Raw genomic sequence first — 20212 nt, 5'->3', positions numbered from 1 at the left:
AGGTCTCATTTCCAGGTATATCCACTTTAAAGCCCTTCATAAACAAATCTTGATGACATTGACAGATACCAGTTAAAGGGGTACTTCAGTGGACAATTTCTTTTTTTAATCAACTGGTTTTTACATAACTTCTGTTTAAAAATCTTAATCCTTCCAATACTTAACAGCTGCTGTATGCTCCAGAGGAAGTTGAGTAGTCCATTCCAGTCTGACCACAGTGCTCTCTGCTGATACCTCTGTCCGTGTCAGGAACTGCCCAGAGTTGAAGCAAATCCCCATAGCAAACCTTTCCTGCTCTGTTCAGTTCCTGACACAAACAGAGGTGGCAGCAGATGGCACTATGGTCAGACTGGAAAGAACTATACAACTTCCTCTGGAGCAAAAAACAGCTGATAAGTATTGGAAGGGTTAAGATTTTTCTATACAAGTAATTTATAAATCTGCTTAACTTTCTGGCACCAGTTGATTTGAAAAAATGTGTTTTCAACTGGAGTGTTTTTATTTTGTAAAAAATATTTGTCTGTTTTGTTAGGGTAAAACCACACTATCAAGATGTGTTGCAGTTGCATTGTGTTTTGTAGTGAAACAATGTCATTGCTGTACTAATTGTGCCTTTCTGAATCCATGCTGTTCATTCTGCGGCTGGTCACATGTTTTTTGTGCACATCTACATGCAGATCTGACCGCATTGTCATTGTTACTGTTGAACCGTGTGCAGTCGAGGGGCTATTAAAGCAGAAACTGAAACAGCAATATTAAACTAATGAACAAATTCCATATGTGTATATATATATATATATATATATATATATATATATATATATATACATGCTAAACGGGATGAGTATTTAACTCAGGGCGAGTTCACCACTCCTGGTGTGACGGAGCTTTCAAGGGCCACTAAGCACTCCTGCGGAGTGCTTAGTGGCCCTTGAAAGCTCCGTCACACCAGGAGTGGTGAACTCGCCCTGAGTTAAATACTCATCCCGTTTAGTTGGTCTAAGGCCCCTCATCTCAGCCAAGCCAGATCACCCTGCTCTGTACTGACGAGGGGCAAGAACCCTGAAACAGCTGTCTGCAGATGGGTCCCTCTTTCCTTCTGGAGAGAGAGTTCTGGCTTGGCATTAATCCCGATTAGCTTTTTATAATCTGTAACTGGAGCTAAGCTGATACCAGGGCACATTGCCTGAAAAGGTGATGTAATGAGCTGATTTGCATATCCATATATATATATATATATATATATATATATATATATATATTTATATTTATATATATATATATATATATATATATATATGTATTTATATATATATACATTCTAATCCCAACAAATGACAAGTATGAAGAACCTCAGGTTAACAGCAGCATTTCATAAGCGTTACTGCATATGGTCAAACGCAACACAACCCGATCTTGTGGTTTCACCCTTTTACTTAGGACTATTGCTGAAAGTTACGAGAATAAGATATTCCTGCATTTGTGGGGATCTGTCTACTGTGCTCTATACTTATCCAAGCTTTCATTGTGTATTTTCAGTGGTGCCAGACCCCCCAATTTCTCTAAACTGGACACTTCTCAATGTTAGCACAACCCGTTTACGTATGGACATTGAGTTAACGTGGAAGCCTCCATCTTCAGCTGATGTTAAAAGTGGATGGATGACATTGGAATATGAAATACAACTAAAAGTGGTCAATGAAACAGAGTGGAAGGTGGTAAGAATTGGTTCCTGACTGTGGTTTGAATGTCAATAACTATAAGACCTCATGTATATGAGTGCATCCCGGACCATACATCTTTCAAGGTGTAAGGAGCAGTAATAGGGGGCCCAAAGGAATCTATGGGCCACTGCTGTACCTTGTTATGTATCATGTTATGTTCCATTAGCAGTTAGCAGTGCATTTGTATTTCTGCCAGAAAAATGGAGTATGGCATGTTGCCATCAGACTTCAGTGAGTGACCATGTAAATACTTGGTAACCCACACCCACAGAGAGACAACAATGGGGCAGATTTACAAAAAAATTTTTTTCACACAGGTTTTTTTTTGCCTTTTTTTGGAGCTGTAAACCAGTTTTTCCCCCAGCTTTAAAAATATGACCAAAAAACTGATTGGAAACATGGCTTAATAGTTACATAGTGAAAACGTAGACTAGATTAAAAATATAGCAGGTTTATCATGGGTCTTGGTGTTCATACCCCTAAGGAGATACCAGTGGGGAAAAGCTTAGATATAATATAATGTAATATACCCCCCATGATGTTTATTCCATTGTTTGTGTGTTTTAGTATGAGATGGTGACAACCACGTACTCACCTATCTACGGGATGAAAATAGGCAAGGAGTATATGCTGAGGGTCCGATGCCGGCAAAAAGGGAATGAAAACTTTGGAGAGTTCAGTGAAGTATTAGTGGTTCCAACAGTAGTAAATGTAGGTAAGTATCAGCCAGTTCTTTATTATGTTAAAACTGCAAGAACCAAACAGTCACAGTAAATAATAACATCCATAGAGCTGACATACACTGCTCAAAAAAATAAAGGGAACACTTACAAAACACAATGTAACTCCAAGTCAATGACACTTCTGTGAAATCACACTGTCCACTCAGGAAGCAACACTGATTGACAATCAATTTCACATGCTGTTGTGCAAATGGAACAGACAACAGGTGGAAATTATAGCAAGACACCCCCCAATAAATGAGCGGTTCTTCAGGTGGTGACCACAGACCCCTTCTCAGTTCCTATGCTTCCTGGATGATGTTTTGGTTACTTTTGAATGCTTGCGGTACTTTCACTCTAGTGGTAGCATGAGATGGAGTCTACAACCCCCACAAGTGGCTCAGGTAGTGCAGCTCATCCAGGATGGCACATCAATGTGAGCTGTGGCAAGAAGGTTTGCTGTGTCTGTCAGCGTAGTGTCCAGAGCATGGAAGCGCTGCCAGGAGACAGGCCAGTACATCAGGAGACGTTGAGGAGGCCGTAGTAGGGCAACAACCCAGCAGCAGGACCGCTACCTCTGCCTTTGTGTGCAAGGAGGAGCAGGAGGAACACTGCCAGAGCCATGCAAAATGACCTCCAGCAGGCCACAAACGTGCATGTATCCATTCAAACGGTCAGAAACAGACTCCATGAGGGTGGTATGAGGGCTCGATGTCCACAGATGGGGGTTGTGCTTACAGCCAACACCGGGCATTTGCCAGAGAACACCAAGATTGGTAAATTCGCCACTGGTGCCCTTTGCTCTTCACAGATGAGAGCAGGTCGTGGAAAACGTTCTGCTGCCTACAACATCCTCCAGCATGACCGGTTTGGTGGTGGGTCAGTAATGGTGTGGGGTGGCATTTCTTTGGGGGGGCCTCACAGTCCTCCATGTGCTTGCCAGAGGAAACCTGACTGCCATTAGGTACTGAGATAAGATCCTCAGACCCCTTGTGAGACCATATGCTGGTGCAGGTGGCCCTGGGTTCCTCCTAATGCAAGACAATGCTAGACCTCATGTGGCTGGAGTGTGTCAGCAGTTCCTGCAAGAGGTAGGCATTGATGCTATGGATTGGCCCGCCCGTTCCCCAGACCTGAATCCGATTGAGCACATCTGGGACATCATGTCCCGCTCCATGCACCAATTTCACGTTGCACCACAGACTGTCCAGGAGTTGGCAGATGCTTTAGTTCAGGTCTTGGCGGACATCCCTCACGAGTCCATCCACCACCTCATCAGGAGCATGCCAAGGCATTGTAGGGAGGTCATACGGGCACGTGGAGGCCACACACACTACTGAGCCTCATTTTGACCTGTTTTAAGGACATTACATGAAAGTTGGATCAGCCTGTAGTGTGGTTTTCTACTTTGGTTTTGAGTGTGACTCCATATCCAGACCTCCATGGGTTTACAAATTTGATTTCCATTGATCATTTTTGTGTGATTTTGTTGTCAGCGCATTCAACTATGTAAAGGCAAAAGTATTTCATATGATTAGTTCATTCATTCAGATCTAGGAGGTGTTATCTTAGTGTTCCCTTTAGTTTTTTGAGCAGTGTATTTTGCAGTGCATTTCATATTCGGAAACAGATAGCATACAAAAATTGGACACTGCCTGTATTGCTTTAGCAAATTAGGAAAAACTTAAACATGTTATAAAGCAATGAAATAATTTCACATTGGAGTTATACTCCACTTGTTATACTCATACTTCATTTTGCGGATTGTGGTGTTGTGGTAGAGTGCTGCCTTGACCACTAAAACATTTAAAATGTGTAAGAAATTATCATTATTATAAATTTTACCAAATCTGCATTCCAGGTCTCTCTATTAGTAGTGCTTATTATTAAATGTTACTCTATGGCATCAGTACATAAAGCTAAGGAGGGCCCTGTTTTATCCTTTTCTATAAATGGTGGGTGTGCAACTTTCAGTAAGTGCATCAGAGATCACTCCGATGTAGGTCGACCGCAACAGCAATGCAGTCGTAGGGTAATGTTTAGTTGCCAGGACAGCAAGGAGCCTTTCTGAAGCCCTTTGTAAGATTTACTATTACCCCTATACTAAAAATTCAAATTTTCCAATAAAAAAAAAAAAATGGTTTTGCTGCATGTAGAAATGTCTAAACTTTTAAAACATAATGTTATATAATTGGATTTTTTTTGTCACCTCACATTTCACATGTGGAATGAAAAGTGATCAATATGTCCTATTTACCCTAAGGGTAGGTTCACACATACAGGATCCTGCACGGATTTGATGCGCAGGATTTGTAACTGCAGATTAGAAGCTGTGCTCAGTCATTTAGTTTACATTGAAATCTGCAGCAGAAAATCCTGCGCATCAAATCTGCGTACGTGTGAATGGACCCTAAAAGAGTATTAATAAAAACTTCAGCTTATGCATTAAAAACAAGCCCTCATACAGCTCCTTAAACAGATTGTAAAAAGTGGGGCCAGAGATCAGAATATAGCAATGCAAAACAATATTATTATTATTATTAGAGATGAGCGAACTTACAGTAAATTCGATTCGTCACGAACTTCTCGGCTCGGCTGTTGATGACTTTTCCTGCATAAATTAGTTCAGCTTTCCGGTGCTCCAGTGGGCTGAAAAAGGTGGATACAGTCCTAGGAGACTCTTTCCTAGGACTGTATCCACCTTTTCCAGCCCACCGGAGCACCGGAAAGCTGAACTAATTTATGCAGGAAAAGTCAGCAACCGCCGAGCCGAGAAGTTCGTGACGAATCGAATTTACTGTAAGTTCGCTCATCTCTAATTATTATTTATTTATTTTTATTTGATTTTTTTTAAAGAAGCAAAACATAACAAAACTAAATAAATTAGATATCACTGTAATTCAACTGACAAGCATAACAATAGTAATAACAATAAGAATTATAAATAATGAGCATAATGACAAAGATTAAAATGGGGCATTGATCTGGTGATGGTTAACACTACCACCACCCTTCTAGCCAGTTGGGTCAAGAGGGCTCATTTGCTCCTGTTTTTCCTGTCAATGACCCTTGGGTCATTTTCTTACAACCCAATTTGTAGGTCCTGTGGTAGAGAAATCCAGCACAGGTTCTCACCACTCATTGCATAAATTTTCTTTTTAGAAATTGCATTATTTTCTTTTTAGAACACAGAGCTCTCTGCTGACATCACAAGCACAGTGCTCTCTGCTGACATCTCTGTCCATTTTAAGAACTGTCCAGATTAGGAGAAAATCCCCATAGCAAATATATGCTTCTCTGGTCAGTTCCTAAAATGGACAGAGATGCCAGCAGAGAGCACTGTGCTCGTGATGTCAGCAGAGAGCTCTGTGTTCTAAAAAGAAAAGAATTTCCTCTGTACTATTCAGCAGCTAATAAAAGTCATTTAATAGAAGTAATTTACAAATCTTTTTAACTTTCTAGCACCAGTTCATTTAAAAAAAAAAAAAAAAAGAGTACCCCTTTAAAGATCCCTGATTAACTCAAAAACAGGAATATGACAAAATTGAATTTAGAAAAATGTATCAGGGCATTTCCTATCCATATATATTGCTTGGGAATCTTTCCATTAGTCAGAGGAGTTTCCACTTTTCGGAACCATTGATGTTTTGCCGAATTTTACTACCGTATATACTCGAGTATAAGCCGAGTTTTTCAGCACGATTTTTCGTGCTGAAAACACCCCCCTCGGCTTATACTCGAGTGAACTTCCCCACCCGCAGTGGTCTTCAACCTGCGGACCTCCAGAGGTTTCAAAACTACAACTCCCAGCAAGCCCGGACAGCCATCGGCTGTCCGGGCTTGCTGGGAGTTGTAGTTTTGAAACCTCCGGAGGTCCGCAGGTTGAAGACCACTGCGGCCTTCAACATCATCCAGCCCCCTCTCACCCCCTTTAGTTCTGAGTACTCACCTCCGCTCGGCGCTGGTCCGGTCCTGCAGGACTGTCCGGTGAGGAGGTGGTCCGGTGGGATAGTGTTCCGGGCTGCTATCTTCACCGGGGAGGCCTCTTCTAAGCGCTTCGGGCCCGGCCTCAGAATAGTCACGTTGCCGTGACAACGACGCAGAGGTGCGTTCATTGCCAACGTAATTCTGCGTCATTGTCAAGGCAACGCCTCTATTCCGGGCCGGAAGCGCGGAGAAGAGGCGCCCCCGGTGAAGATAGCAGCCCGGACCACCTCCTCACCGGACCACCTCCTCACCGGACAGCCCTGCAGGACCGGACCAGCGCCGAGCGGAGGTGAGTACTCAGAACTAAAGGGGGTGAGAGGGGGCTGGATGATGTTGAAGGCCGCAGTGGTCTTCAACCTGCGGACCTCCGGAGGTTTCAAAACTACAACTCCCAGCAAGCCCGGACAGCCGATGGCTGCCCGGGCTTGCTGGGAGTTGTAGTTTTGAAACCTCTGGAGGTCCGCAGGTTGAAGACCACTGAGGGCGAATGATGAGAAGAGGATGATGAAGGGGGGGGGTGTGGGGATGATGAAGGGGGGGGGTGTGGGATGATTACAAGGGGATGATGAAGGGGGGATGTGTGGGATGATAAGGGGATGATGAAGGGGGGATGTGTGGGATGATAAGGGGATGATGAAGGGGGGATGTGCGGGATGATAAGGGGATGATGAAGGGGGGATGTGTGGGATGATGACAAGGGGATGATGAAGGGGGGATGTGTGGGATGATAAGGGGATGATGAAGGGGGGATGTGTGGGATGATGACAAGGGGATGATGATGATGAGGATGTTAATGACGGGTCTGGATGATGACAGGGGGGGATGAGATATTTCCCATCCTAGGCTTATACTCGAGTCAATAACTTTTCCTGGGATTTTGGGTTGAAATTATATACGGTAATATCTATAATAAAGACATTAAAGTAATCTTTTTCTTCCAGAACCCGATGTTCCATGGCCCCTTTTTATTGTTATTGGGATATTTGCAGTCCTGATGATCCTCGCCTTTATATTGTTCTGTAAAAAGAAAAGGTAAGTTGTTGTTTTTTTGCTGGGAAGATTTAGTCACTGATTTATAGAATAATATCCATCAGTACGAGGAGCAGCCATCATGTAGAGGCAAGCACAGTGGGGCAGCTTAACTATTCCAAATGTACCACAATTCTGGCTCAATTTGTTTCAAAATATTGACGTACATTGTTTGGACCATGTTTAAATACTTTGTGCACCTTGTCCAACAAGATGATTTGAAATGCGGAAATTTTTGTGCAAAATGTTGGCACAAAGTAAGGGAACCATCTACGTTTGTTTGCCAATATTTTTCAACGGTGTTCAAAGATGTTTATGTCGGTGGTGCAAGGACTGCAGTATTGTCTAGGTCACTGGATCTGGACAATGCTACATTGTGTACAAGGACCAGAGCTGCTAAAAGACCACTCCGCTGCCCCAGCGTTCGGAACATTTTCGCTTGGAGTGGGCAGCGGGGTTGTGACATTACGGGCAAGCCCCTTGTGACATCACGCCATGCCCCCTCAATGCAAGTCTATGGGAGGGAGTGTGACATCACAACCCCGCCGCCCGCACCCCACGTTCCAAACAAACGCTGGCTGCTGCACAGAGATTGTAGGGGGATCCCAGCAGCGGGACCCCCGCAATCAGACATCTTATCCCTATCCTTTGGAGCGCTCCATGGTGTAATATCGTCAAATCGAAGTAAGACACTAGATGATAGTAGCGCTTACCAGAACAAGTTGTGCATGGGCCAGCACAACTTGGGTGAAGGTATGTAACAATGGTCCACTGCTGCCGTGCCACCGGTGTAGCAATTGCAAGACAAAAACCTCCAAGGAAAGTGGACTTCAGGCACTGAAGGACCAGACAATGTGGAGACAGTAAAACATTTATTCCCAGTATGCACACTGGGAATAAATGGGAATACTGGGAATAAATGTTTTACTGTCTCCACGTTGTCTGTTCCTTCAGCGCCTGATGTCCACTTTCCTTGGAGGTTTTTGTCTTGCCTTTAAGTTGATTGGCAGGGATGCCATGTATTGCCCTCTCTGCCAATCTGATTTTAAATAGTCAGATAACCCCTTAAAGGACAAGTCTCACAGTAAAAAATTGTTCATCTTTTAGTGCAGAAGGTAAAGTTATATAGGTTTGTAAATCACTTCCATTACCAATGCTGCTTAGAAACAAGCTTTATCTGCATTCTTCTGTCTGACAGGAAATTCAGCTGTTTCAGGTTTTCATGACTTTCGACCCCCTATTCAGGCTGTTATCAGCAGCATCCCGGGGCCGTGACGTGACAATTACCCAGAAAACCCCTGTGCTGCAGAGAGCTCCCTGTGCTCGGCCTTAGCCCCTCCCATCTGATGAATATTCACACTGTCCTCCCTCTGTTCTGCAGTGATTGGCTGAGCAGCACTGCCTATATGCCTGCTGATTCAGATCATAGCAGCCCCAGCAAACAGGCTGATTCTCTCCCCTCTCCTTGCTAATGTTTTTACACTGAGAACGGAGGAGAGGGGAGGGAGCTGTCACACTGAGCACTGGGGAGAGAGGAGTGCAGGGCAGAGATGATTGTGCCACTGTAAAGCTATTTCATTGAGAGGAGGAGGGGGAGGGAGTGATTTTACAGTGTAAAACTGCAGCTTCAACTCCAGGGTCCCTCTCTCTGAGCACTGAGATTACATTTTGTTTCCTCGTGGCCACCCTGCTGTATAGGGCAATGATTGGAGCTCAGTGTTATGTGGGAGTGAGCTAGCAGAGCTGTGGGAGTGACTAACATAAGTTAGGGGGTGGTAACAAGCTCTCTGCTCAGACAGCTGAGAGCAGGAAATGTGAGCAGTGCATGCAGGGAAATGTAGTCTTTGAGATCACAGGCATAGTCACCATAACCAGGAAGTAACTGGAATTTATGAGCTGAATAGCCAGTGAATGGGGGGCGGAAAAAAAATCACAAACATGTCAGAGAGGTGGTAGGTGAATATACTATGGAATGGCTAGGTATTTTTTTTTTCTTTGCTGCATGGGATATCTTCTTTAAATGTTATGGCTGATCAGTGTAAATGGCTTATAGGGCTTCACTATGATTCTACTTTAAATAATGTACTAGCAAATGTAATAATCACTTAAAATTCACATTTTTAGATAATCACTTTCCATAACTATGGATGAGTTAGAAAAATAATAGGCGATTCTGTGTGCAGGTTCCCTATCGTTGCCCTAGAGATCATTTAGCAGGATAATAAAGGCCGCTGTATATGGCAGTGGTGGACTCTCTCCAGAATACTGTCAAAAAATCCCAGACTGTTTATGCCTTTTTAAACCTTAAGTGGTCTCACTTTGTATTTAGATCAAAATGTAATTCAACAATAAGGTACAGTAGATGCTGCATACAAGTCCTGTAATCCTACATTAATGGGATCCTACGGATGCTGGGTTATCCTATTTTCTGGATTACTGGCTGGACTAAAGAAATCTCACAGCATAAATCTCTCATATGTTTAAGGCGACTTAGTTGTTCAATACAATTCATAGAATATGATTTCTTGTAAAGTACTAAATATAGACTCTGATTCTTTCTATACAATATAGGCTGAAACTGCTGATTCTCCCTCCAGTGCCTGTTCCAAAGATTAAAGGGATTGACCCTATTCTACTACAAGTAAGGCTGGCATTATTCCAATTTTTTTTTTAACTATAGATAGATAGAATTTTCTGTATATGATTTTCATTTACTATATATAAATAGAATTTTCTCTTTGTGATTTTCATTAACTTTTTGTGAATTATGACCTAAGAAAAACATTGGGGGTATAATTGTCCAAATTGTTTTTGGGGTTGGTAGCTTTACCATTGGCTACATAACTTTACAAATGTATTAAAGCCTACCTCCATTGAACAAAGTCACTTTAATGTAGGTCACTTAATCCCAATGGCGACCATGGCATCTAGGCAGTTATTTGGCAGGGACCATGCATTTTAAAATCTGTGCCCAAATGCACCTGCTCCCCTCTGTGTCTCCACAGTACCCCTCTACAACACAAGACAGTGCCATAGGATTACATTGCATTGGGTCTCGTATTAGAGACAGGTGCTGTGGAGACAGAAAGGGATGCTTTGTTTCCTATTGCATAGTTATCTACAGCAGGGAGTGGGGGCACTTAGTGACTTTATTTTAAAATGCCCGACTCCTGACATATAACTGCCTAAATGTCATGGTCGCTATTAACTGTGGCACCTAAGGGGTTATATGTCCTACATTGAAGTGACTTTGGTCATTGGAGGTACGCTTCATTACATTTGTTAAGTTCTGTAGCCAATGGTAAAGCTGCACACCCCAAATCAGTCAAGTATATTGCATAGTTATTCCAACACTCCATCGACCCTTCCATCGGCCCATTATCCTTATCTCCATTGCTTCTGTCTTAAGGCTATCTATTCTGGCTATGGCTAGGCTCTGTATTCTGGCTATGGCTAGGCTCTGTATTCTGGCTATGGCTAAGCTCTGTATTCTGGCTATGGCTAGGCTCTGTATTCTGGCTATGGCTAGGCTATGTATTCTGGTGTGACCATGTCCTCTGGAAACATGCTCCCTGATTGTGAAGATATGACCTTTATTTCTCCTTGTATGTTATTGATCCACTTGTTGGGGTGTCAACAAGATCTGGGCACATTAATCAAGTGATGTATCCAGTTTTCACTGGAGTATTGGAGTAGTGTAATAAAAAAGAACTGGAGTAAATGGGAGAGTATAGCATGTAAAATTAGAGACTAGCCTTTGTACAAAATAGTTCAAAAATATATGCTTAAAGGGGTACTCCACTGCTCAGTGCTCAGAACAAAATGTTCAGAACGCTTAGAACCGGCGTTGGGGCTCGTTACATCACGGCCCCGCGTTTATGGGAGGGGGCGTGATGTCTGCCACACCCCTCCCATAGACTTGCATTGAGGGAGTGAGGCGTGACGTCACGGCCCCACCCCCTCGTGACGTCACGAGCCCCCGCCACATTTTGTTCCGAACACTGAGCAGAGGAGTACTCCTTTAAGAGTCCCCGTTTGTCCACAAACCCTCTAGCACTTAAAGGACACTGTTGGAAAAATTCTGTAAGAGTAGAGTCTATACCAGCGGGCCATTAAGTTTGGAATCCTTTATAGAAGAAGGTATATTACTGCTTGTTTTGAAACACACGTATAGCTTTCATAAAGAAGGTCAGCAGCAGTGAGGTGCGTATTATTATGTTCCACAGTAGGATGGGAAACAGAATTGTATAAGACACACTGCAGTCAGTAAGAAAATACAAGTTAGATTGCTTTAAAGGACAACTGCAGCTTAATATACACTTATCCCCTATGTACAAGATAGGGGATAAGTGTTTGATCGCGGGGGGTCCGACCGCTGGGACCCCGCACGATCTCCTGTTCGGGGCCGCGGCTGTGCCGCGGCTCTCCCGTGCAGGGGGCGTGCCTGCCGCAGCATGACGTTGCGGCCGGCACGCCTCCTCTATGCATCTCTATGGGAGAGGCGGGGAGGCAGCATTCGTGCCTCCCCGGCTCCCCCATAGAACTGTATGGGGACGGGGAGGAGACGGGGCATCACCGTCGACCTCTAGGTCGACCCTACGCGTCTTAGCGCTCACTATGAGCGCTAATGGCGGCGCCCCGTTAGGGAGATCTCGGGGGGTCCCAGTGGTCGGACCCCCGTGATCAAACACTTATGCCCTCTTGTAGATAGGGGATAAGTGTATATTGCACTGCAGTTGTCCTTTAACAGTTTTACACAGATTTTGTGGTGTCTTATACTACTGTATTTGCCATGGGTCTCAACACTTGTCTTCTCAATGAGTTCTTCTTCTCTTTTCCTTGTGGTTGTGATGAATCCGCTCCCTCCAGGCTCTGCACACAACCTGTAACATTGCTGTAATACTGTGCTGCTGCTGCTTTCCTTCTTTATATTGCTTTTAATTGGATTTTTAAATTCAGAGGATGTTCATTGTGCACTAAAGATGTTTTATAAGAATTTATTCATATTACCAAGTGCCTTAGCATTTGGGTCCCAGATGTCTATACAAAATTTACAAGCAAATTTCTGCTCTATTATTTTGTATAGATTAATAAATAAAAAAAAATGATTCAGTACAAGAATATTTTTAATGTAATCTCAGCAGTAGATAGGGTACAATGGTTATTCTCTTTTGTTTGAGCAAATGCAGGTGGATATGTCAGTTAAATAAAATAATGTATAAATGAAAAGAATACTACAAATAGCAGCAGCCCTTACAAAATATTACTTGTAGGGCTGAGCATAGATGTGCACGCATAGACATAAAAGGGGGCTTTGAGCTCTTGCCCTTTTTCTACACCTGCCTTATTGACAAGCATGTTATTACATTTTGCCATGATTTTTGGCATATTATGATTTTTTTGCCCAAATATGGCAGATTGCAATAATATGAATGTTGTCCTATAGCTATTTGTGCTGTACAAAGTCCAAACAGCAGCACAAACACTGTTACAGGACCTTTAAGGACCTTTTAGAACCTGCAGTGACATTACCAGGTCTTGAAAGGTATAATTTCACAGAGGAGGAGGAGGAAATAGGGAAAGTATGGTGGGGGTAAGGTATAAAAACCAATGTACGGTATGTGGGGGTGGGGAGGTCATAGGGAGCAGTATATACACACAGTGATGTTACAGTACAGGGATAATACACACAGTGATGTCATAGTACAGGGATAATACACACAGTAATGTCACAGTACAGGGATAATACACACAGTGATGTTACAGTACAGGGATACTACACACAGTAATGTCACAGAATATGGATAATATACACAGTGATGTTACAGTACAGGGATAATACACACAATGATGTCATAGTACAGGGATAATACACACAGTGATGTCACAGTACAGGGATAATACACAGTGATGTTACAGTACAGGGATACTACACACAGTAATGTCACAGAATATGGATAATATACACAGTGATGTTACAGTACAGGGATAATACACACAATGATGTCATAATACAGGGATAATACACACAGTGATGTCACAGTACAAGGATAATACACACAGTGATGTCATAGTACAGGGATAATACACACAGTGATGTCACAGTACAGGTATAATATACACAGTAATGTCACAGAATATGGATAATATATACAGTGATGTTACAGTACATGGATAATAAACACAGTGATGTTACAGTACAGGGATAATACACACAGTGATGTCCCAGTACAGGGATAATACACACAGTGATGTTACAGTACAGTGATAATACACACAGTAATATTACAGTACAGGGATAATACACACAGTGATATCACAGTACAGGGATAATACACACAGTGATTTCACAGTACAGGGATAATACACACAGTGATGTCACAGTACAGGGATAGTATACACAGTGATGTCACAGTACAGGCATAATACACACAGTGATGTCACAGTACAGGGATAATACACACAGTGATATCACAGTACAGGGATAGTATACACAGTGATGTTACAGTACAGAGATAATAAACACAGTGATGCCACAGTACAGGGATAATACACAGTGATGTTACAGTACAGGGATAATACACACAGTGATGCCACAGTACAGGGATAATACACACAGTGATGTTACAGTACAGGGATAATACACACAGTGATGTTACAGTACAGGGATAATACACACAGTGATGTCCCAGTACAGGGATAATACACACAGTAATGTCACAGAATATGGATAATACACACAGTCATCTCACAGTACAGGGATAATACACACAGTAATGTCACAGAATATGGATAATACACACAGTGATGTCACAGTACAGGGATAATACACACAGTGATGTCACAGTACAGGGATAATACACACAGTGAAGTTCCCTTTTTTGTACTTGAGCCTTCCCAATGGTTGTGCATGTCCCTGAGGTTGAGTTTAAACTACTTTTGTTGCATTTTACTCTAGTTATACACTGCACCAGCAAGATCTGTGGATGTATACTTAAGAGGGAATCCTGGAATATATATGTTGGATGTTTGATTCTATGTTATAAAATGGATATCAAATGGTATATGGTTCTTAATTGGGTCAAGCTTAACGGAATAGCACAGCGGTCTGTGCCAGAGGCGTAACTTGAGAGGGTGCAGAAGTAACAGTCTAACTTGGGCACAGAGGCCTGAGGGGCTCAAAAAATCCACATTAAAAAACTATTTTTTTAAATAAATGACACATGGTTGGGGGGCCTGGAATTTTTTTTGGAATAGGGCCCAGGAGCTGCCTGAAGCTAGACCACTGGTTTGCGCAATTTCACTTAGCAAAGGGATTACCCTGTGTAATAGGGCCAGCGATCACCTGATGAATAAGCAATCACTTGTTTCTGAGGTGATTGGGTAGTTTTGACCAATCAAAAAAATTAATGGTCGGTGGCTGCACATTTCCAGTGTAATAGATGGCTGACAGGGAAAGGACAGCACAAATGATCCAGCAATCCAACGATCCAGCCCTCCCTGTCCTATGCTCAAGCCATGTAAAGGCTCTGTAAGCAAGCACTGATCTACATTTTTAAAGCCAGTGAATGGATGGTTATTGAACACAACACCATAAACCACCATAGACAGTAATAGCCTACATTTCCCATTCACTAATTGTGTATTGAAAGTGATTTCCAATATCTTTATTAATAAATTACTTCACAAATATTAAGATCCCTGTAGTGATTCAGCTATAACAGTGATATGTCCATACTAGGTCTAACTTGCTTAGGAAAATTGGTCCTATACCTTATCAGCTATATAGTGTGTATGCAGTGTGTGCAATAAACCACAGGTTTAATCTGCTAGCTGTATATAAAACAGTTATATCAGGCTCCCCCCCCCCCACACACACCATGTTTCACCACACTTAGTGTTAGTCTATTCCCCATCTGAGCACTATTAATAGTTTTTTTTAGAACTGCAGTAATGATCTCTATGCCTATAGAGTTTACATATACTGTGTACTGAAAGATCCCAAGGTGTGAAGCCAAAAATGTCTTGTTTTATATGGCATCCATTCAGCTATTATGGTTTTAATTAGCATCAATTGTCAATAAGTATTAGTCATAATCTTCAGAATGTCATACTCCCATCTGTTGTCACGTCCTATGAATAGTAATTATATGTTTCTGTCTTTTGAACAGAAAGGAAAGTTGGATGAAGTCAGCTCAATACTTGCCAGCCATGACAGTTACAAGCAACAGCTGTGCAGTGAGGACCCTTGGGTTGAATTCATTGAGCTTGACCTTGATGACCAGGAAGAGAAGAATGAGGGCACTGACACTGACCGGCTATTGGGAGAAGAATACCCCAAGGCCAGTAGTTGTCTGGCTGTCAAGGATGATGACTCTGGCCGGGCCAGCTGTTGCGAACCAGATATTCCTGAAACAGATTTTGGTAACAGCGACATGAGTGATGAAACCTCAGATACTGGACAATGTCAGAATACAAAAAATAACCAAGCAGATCTCTTGTGCCTTAGTGAAAAATCAAATAGTGGAGGCGTGCCTACAAAAACCCAAATGCCAAATACAGAAATGATGAGCACAAAGCCGGAGAATTGTAAAGTTTGCCCATTACTTGGTAATGAGTCGAGTGTGCCTGCCACGACCCATCTAAAGAGCATCGGTTCAAAGCCAAGCATGGATTTCTATGCCCTTGTAAGTGATATTACACCAGCCGGAAGACTTCTTCTTTCACCAGGGCAAAGAGTAAAGATGGAGAACGAAGAATGCAATGAACCAGCCATCCAACAGTCACCAAACCTCAATGTGGACAATTCTTATGTATGTGATACCGCAGTGATGCCATTCTGTGCTGTGAATTTCCCAGTGGAGGCCTCACAAAGTGTTCAACAGAATCCTACCCTGGACAGCTACTTCACCCCCGAAAGCCTTACAGCTGCCACCATGAGCTCTCATGCCATGGAAAAAGCTTTGAGTTATGAGACGCCTGTGGCTGACTATACCTCTGTTCACATAATAAACTCACCACAAAACCTTGTGCTTAACACTACTGCTCCGCCAGGCAAGGAGTTTCCACAACCATGTGGCTATATGTCCACAGATCAAGTGAACAAAGTAATGCCATAATACCTTTTTATTTTAGAATTTTAGCGCATGGGCTTGTACGGTTGAACCAAAAAAAAGAAAAAAAAACATTGTCTACAAGCTTTTATTGTGTTTATCTTGTAAAGCTTAAGCTAATATATTCAATGTAAGAATGCCAAAATGTTTATCAAATTATTTCATTTATGTAATGAATTGTAGCAATCATAGGGTAGTCTGTCTAGAGCTACTTCTCATCTGTCACCCTGGGACACTATCCACACATCCATCAATCCAAACTGAATGTGTTATCTTTATTCGGTGTCGTATGTCTGCTTGTCTATACTCATTATATCACACGTTACGTTTTACAGTTAACGAAAGATTCGACTTTAGAGCACACCTACTAATTTTTAGAAGGCTTCTTGGTGGATTGATATCCATTAGGAACTGGTGTAGTTATTCCGACTGTCAATATAGTTGAGAACAGGCCTAAAGGTTTCATCTGTAGGATAGTTTGTCCAAAGGTTTGAGTAGGGGAGAGGTTGGAGCATAAAACTCTCGTAACTTCCACCAATCCAAGGTTGTCCTTGGTAGAGATGCTATCCAATGACATTTTTGCAGAATCAGATGATAACTCAATACATGTTAATTGTCTATATAGTGGTTCAGAATGTCTTCATCTTTGGTCCAACTCCACCATAAAATTGTAATGTAGATATATTGGCAATGCAAACCCCCTTTCATGTGGATCATTTTGAACATCCAATGGGATAATGAATCTGGTTGATGGCCATATACAATGCAGACCCAACAATTAACCAGTTGTTCTTGTCTAAACTTTGACAGTCATGATGATAATATTTAACAACATTTTTAAATGCAATTGCTTATTGAGGAAAACCACGTGCTATGCGAATGGGTTAATAATAGGGCTATATGAGAGCAGGTCTGGTTAGTATTGAAACACAGAAAAATAGTTTTGAGCTGATATTTTGTAATAGTAAGATTTGACACATGAATTAAATACTGCTGCATGCTCTGTACACTCGACTATTCTGCCAGCATTACCGCTACTACTTTATACAATGTGACTCAGTGAATGCAGATCCCAAATGTTTTTTACAGAGTATATTTTTACATCCAAAACCTGAAACGTGAAATCAATATGTGGTGTATATATACAGAGCCTATGGATTATTTAGAAATTCATTGTATACAGTATTTTCCTAAAATATAGGATTTAATGCACAAAGACACAGACACTCAATATACCTCTAAATATGTGCGTAGAGATTTTGTGGCCCATTCTCTTGGGGCAACTTTTTTTTTTTTTTTTGGCCTGCCAGAAAAAAGGGATGGTGTCATCAGAAAATTACCTATTGTTGTTTAAATCAGGTTTTTATGTTAACCATATTTTTTAAGAATATATGCTGATGCTTTTATTAATCTTCCAAGGGGAGTTCAATGAACATAAATTATGAAAGGGTTTACACTGGGGAGTCCTTAAAGTTCTGCTTATATTGTACTCATTATCATGAGCTAGTAGATAAAAGGGGAACTCCTGTGGAAACAAGTGGGAAACAAATGTTTTCAAATCAACTGGTGCCAGAAAGTTAAACAGAATTCTAGAATCTTCTATTTTAAAATCAGCTGCTGTATACTACAGAGGAAATTGTGCAGTTCTTTTCATTCTGACAACAGTGCTCTCTGCTGACACCTCTGTCCATGTCAGGAACTGTCCCGCTTAGAAGCATATCCCCATAGAAAACCTCTCCTGCTCTGGACTGTTCCTGACATGGACAGAGATGTCAGCAGAGAGCACTGTGGTGAGACTGGAAGGAACTTCACAAATTTCTCTGTAGTATATCTGTAGCATACAGCAGCTGATAAGTACTGGAGGGGTTAAGATTTTTAAATAGAAGTAATTTAAAAATCTGTTTAACTTTCTGGCACCAGTTCATTTGAAAAAAAAAAATGTTTCCACCAGATTACTACTTTTAAATCAGGATGATCAGTGGCCCTTTAAAATAGCCAGGAAACCTGTCACCATGAAAGTGCTATCTAATCTATCTTCATTATGTTATAGAGCAGGAACAGCTGAGCAGATTAATGTATATCTTTGTGGGAAAAGACTCATTATAACTTATGTTGATTGAAATCCCTGCTCTTCCTATTCTCAGGAGTCCAGTGGGCAATTTCTCTCAACTATTGGACTACCCCCTGGACTCCTATGCCTGGAAATGTCAGATTTTAATCAATACCCACAAAGATAGATAGATAGAGATATAGATATATATGTATATGTGTGTATATATATATATATATATATATATGTATATATATATATATATATATATATATATATCACTCTGCTCAGCTTCTCCTGCTCTATAACATGATATTGATTGATTATATAGCATTTTCACTTTGAAGAAGTTTTAACACCATGTCATTTCTAGGTCCAATATACTTTACCGCTGAATTTTGTATTACCGTATATACTCAAGTATAAGCCGACCCGAGTATAAGCCGAGACCCCTAATTTCAACCCAAAATCCCAGGAAAAGTTATTGACTCGAGTATAAGCCTAGGGTGGGAAATACCTCATCCCCCCCTGTCATCATCCAGACCCGTCATTAACATCCTCATCATCATCCCCTTGTCATCATCCCACACATCCCCCCTTCATCATCCCCTTGTCATCATCCCACACATCCCCCCTTCATCATCCCCTTATCATCCCGCACATCCCCCCTTCATCATCCCCTTATCATCCCACACATCCCCCCTTCATCATCCCCTTATAATCATCCCCACCCCCCTTCATCATCCCCACACCCCCCCTTCATCATCCTCTTCTCATCATTCGCCCTCAGTGGTCTTCAACCTGCGGACCTCCAGAGGTTTCAAAACTACAACTCCCAGCAAGCCCGGGCAGCCACTGCGGCCTTCAACATCATCCAGCCCCCTCTCGCCCCCCTTTAGTTCTGTACAGTACTCACCTCCGCTCGGCGCTGGTCCGGTCCTGCAGGGCTGTCCGGTGAGGAGGTGGTCCGGTGAGGAGGTGGTCCGGGCTGCTATCTTCACCGGGGGGCGCCTCTTCTCCGCGCTTCCGGCCCGGAATAGAGGCGTTGCCTTGACAATGACGCAGAAGTACGTTGGCAATGAACGCACCTCTGCGTCGTTGTCACGGCAACGTGACTATTCTGAGGCCGGGCCCGAAGCGCTTAGAAGAGGCCTCCCCGGTGAAGATAGCAGCCCGGAATGACTATCCCACCGGACCACCTCCTCTCCGGACAGTCCTGCAGGACCGGACCAGCGCCGAGCGGAGGTGAGTACTCAGAACTAAAGGGGGTGAGAGGGGGCTGGATGATGTTGAAGGCCGCAGTGGTCTTCAACCTGCGGACCTCCGGAGGTTTCAAAACTACAACTCCCAGCAAGCCCGGACAGCCGATGGCTGCCCGGGCTTGCTGGGAGTTGTAGTTTTGAAACCTCTGGAGGTCCGCAGGTTGAAGACCACTGCGGGTGGGGGAGTTCACTCGAGTATAAGCCGAGGGGGGTGTTTTCAGCACAAAAAATCGTGCTGAAAAACTCGGCTTATACTCGAGTATATACGGTATATCTTAATAGTGGTCAAAACACAGTTTCTCTAATAAAAAACTCCAGAATCTTT

The 20212-nt window shown here is 42.4% G+C and overlaps 1 protein-coding gene across 6 annotated transcripts in view; it reads left to right on the top strand.

The window, feature by feature from the left end:
• The window catches only part of GHR (growth hormone receptor), a 397172-nt gene extending 378187 nt beyond the window's left edge, over nucleotides 1-18985 (top strand). For 4 of the 6 annotated variants that reach the window (XM_056540822.1, XM_056540815.1, XM_056540805.1 and 1 more), the window contains 5 exons: nucleotides 1540-1718; nucleotides 2292-2439; nucleotides 7375-7465; nucleotides 10034-10103; nucleotides 15634-18984. In XM_056540822.1, coding sequence (XP_056396797.1) covers nucleotides 1540-1718; nucleotides 2292-2439; nucleotides 7375-7465; nucleotides 10034-10103; nucleotides 15634-16581 — 1436 coding nt within the window. In that variant the 3' untranslated portion in view covers nucleotides 16582-18984. Of the gene's footprint in view, nucleotides 1-1539; nucleotides 1719-2291; nucleotides 2440-7374; nucleotides 7466-10033; nucleotides 10104-15633 lie in introns of all 6 variants that reach the window. The other 2 variants (XM_056540836.1, XM_056540829.1) reach the window with 1 other exon arrangement.
• The last annotated feature ends 1227 nt before the right edge of the window (nucleotides 18986-20212 follow it).

Source organism: Hyla sarda, chromosome 1 (assembly GCF_029499605.1).
Source record: "Hyla sarda isolate aHylSar1 chromosome 1, aHylSar1.hap1, whole genome shotgun sequence".
Classification (NCBI taxonomy): domain Eukaryota; kingdom Metazoa; phylum Chordata; class Amphibia; order Anura; family Hylidae; genus Hyla; species Hyla sarda.
The sequence above is the reverse complement of the archived record's forward strand: the minus strand, read 5'-3'. Positions and strand labels throughout refer to the sequence as shown.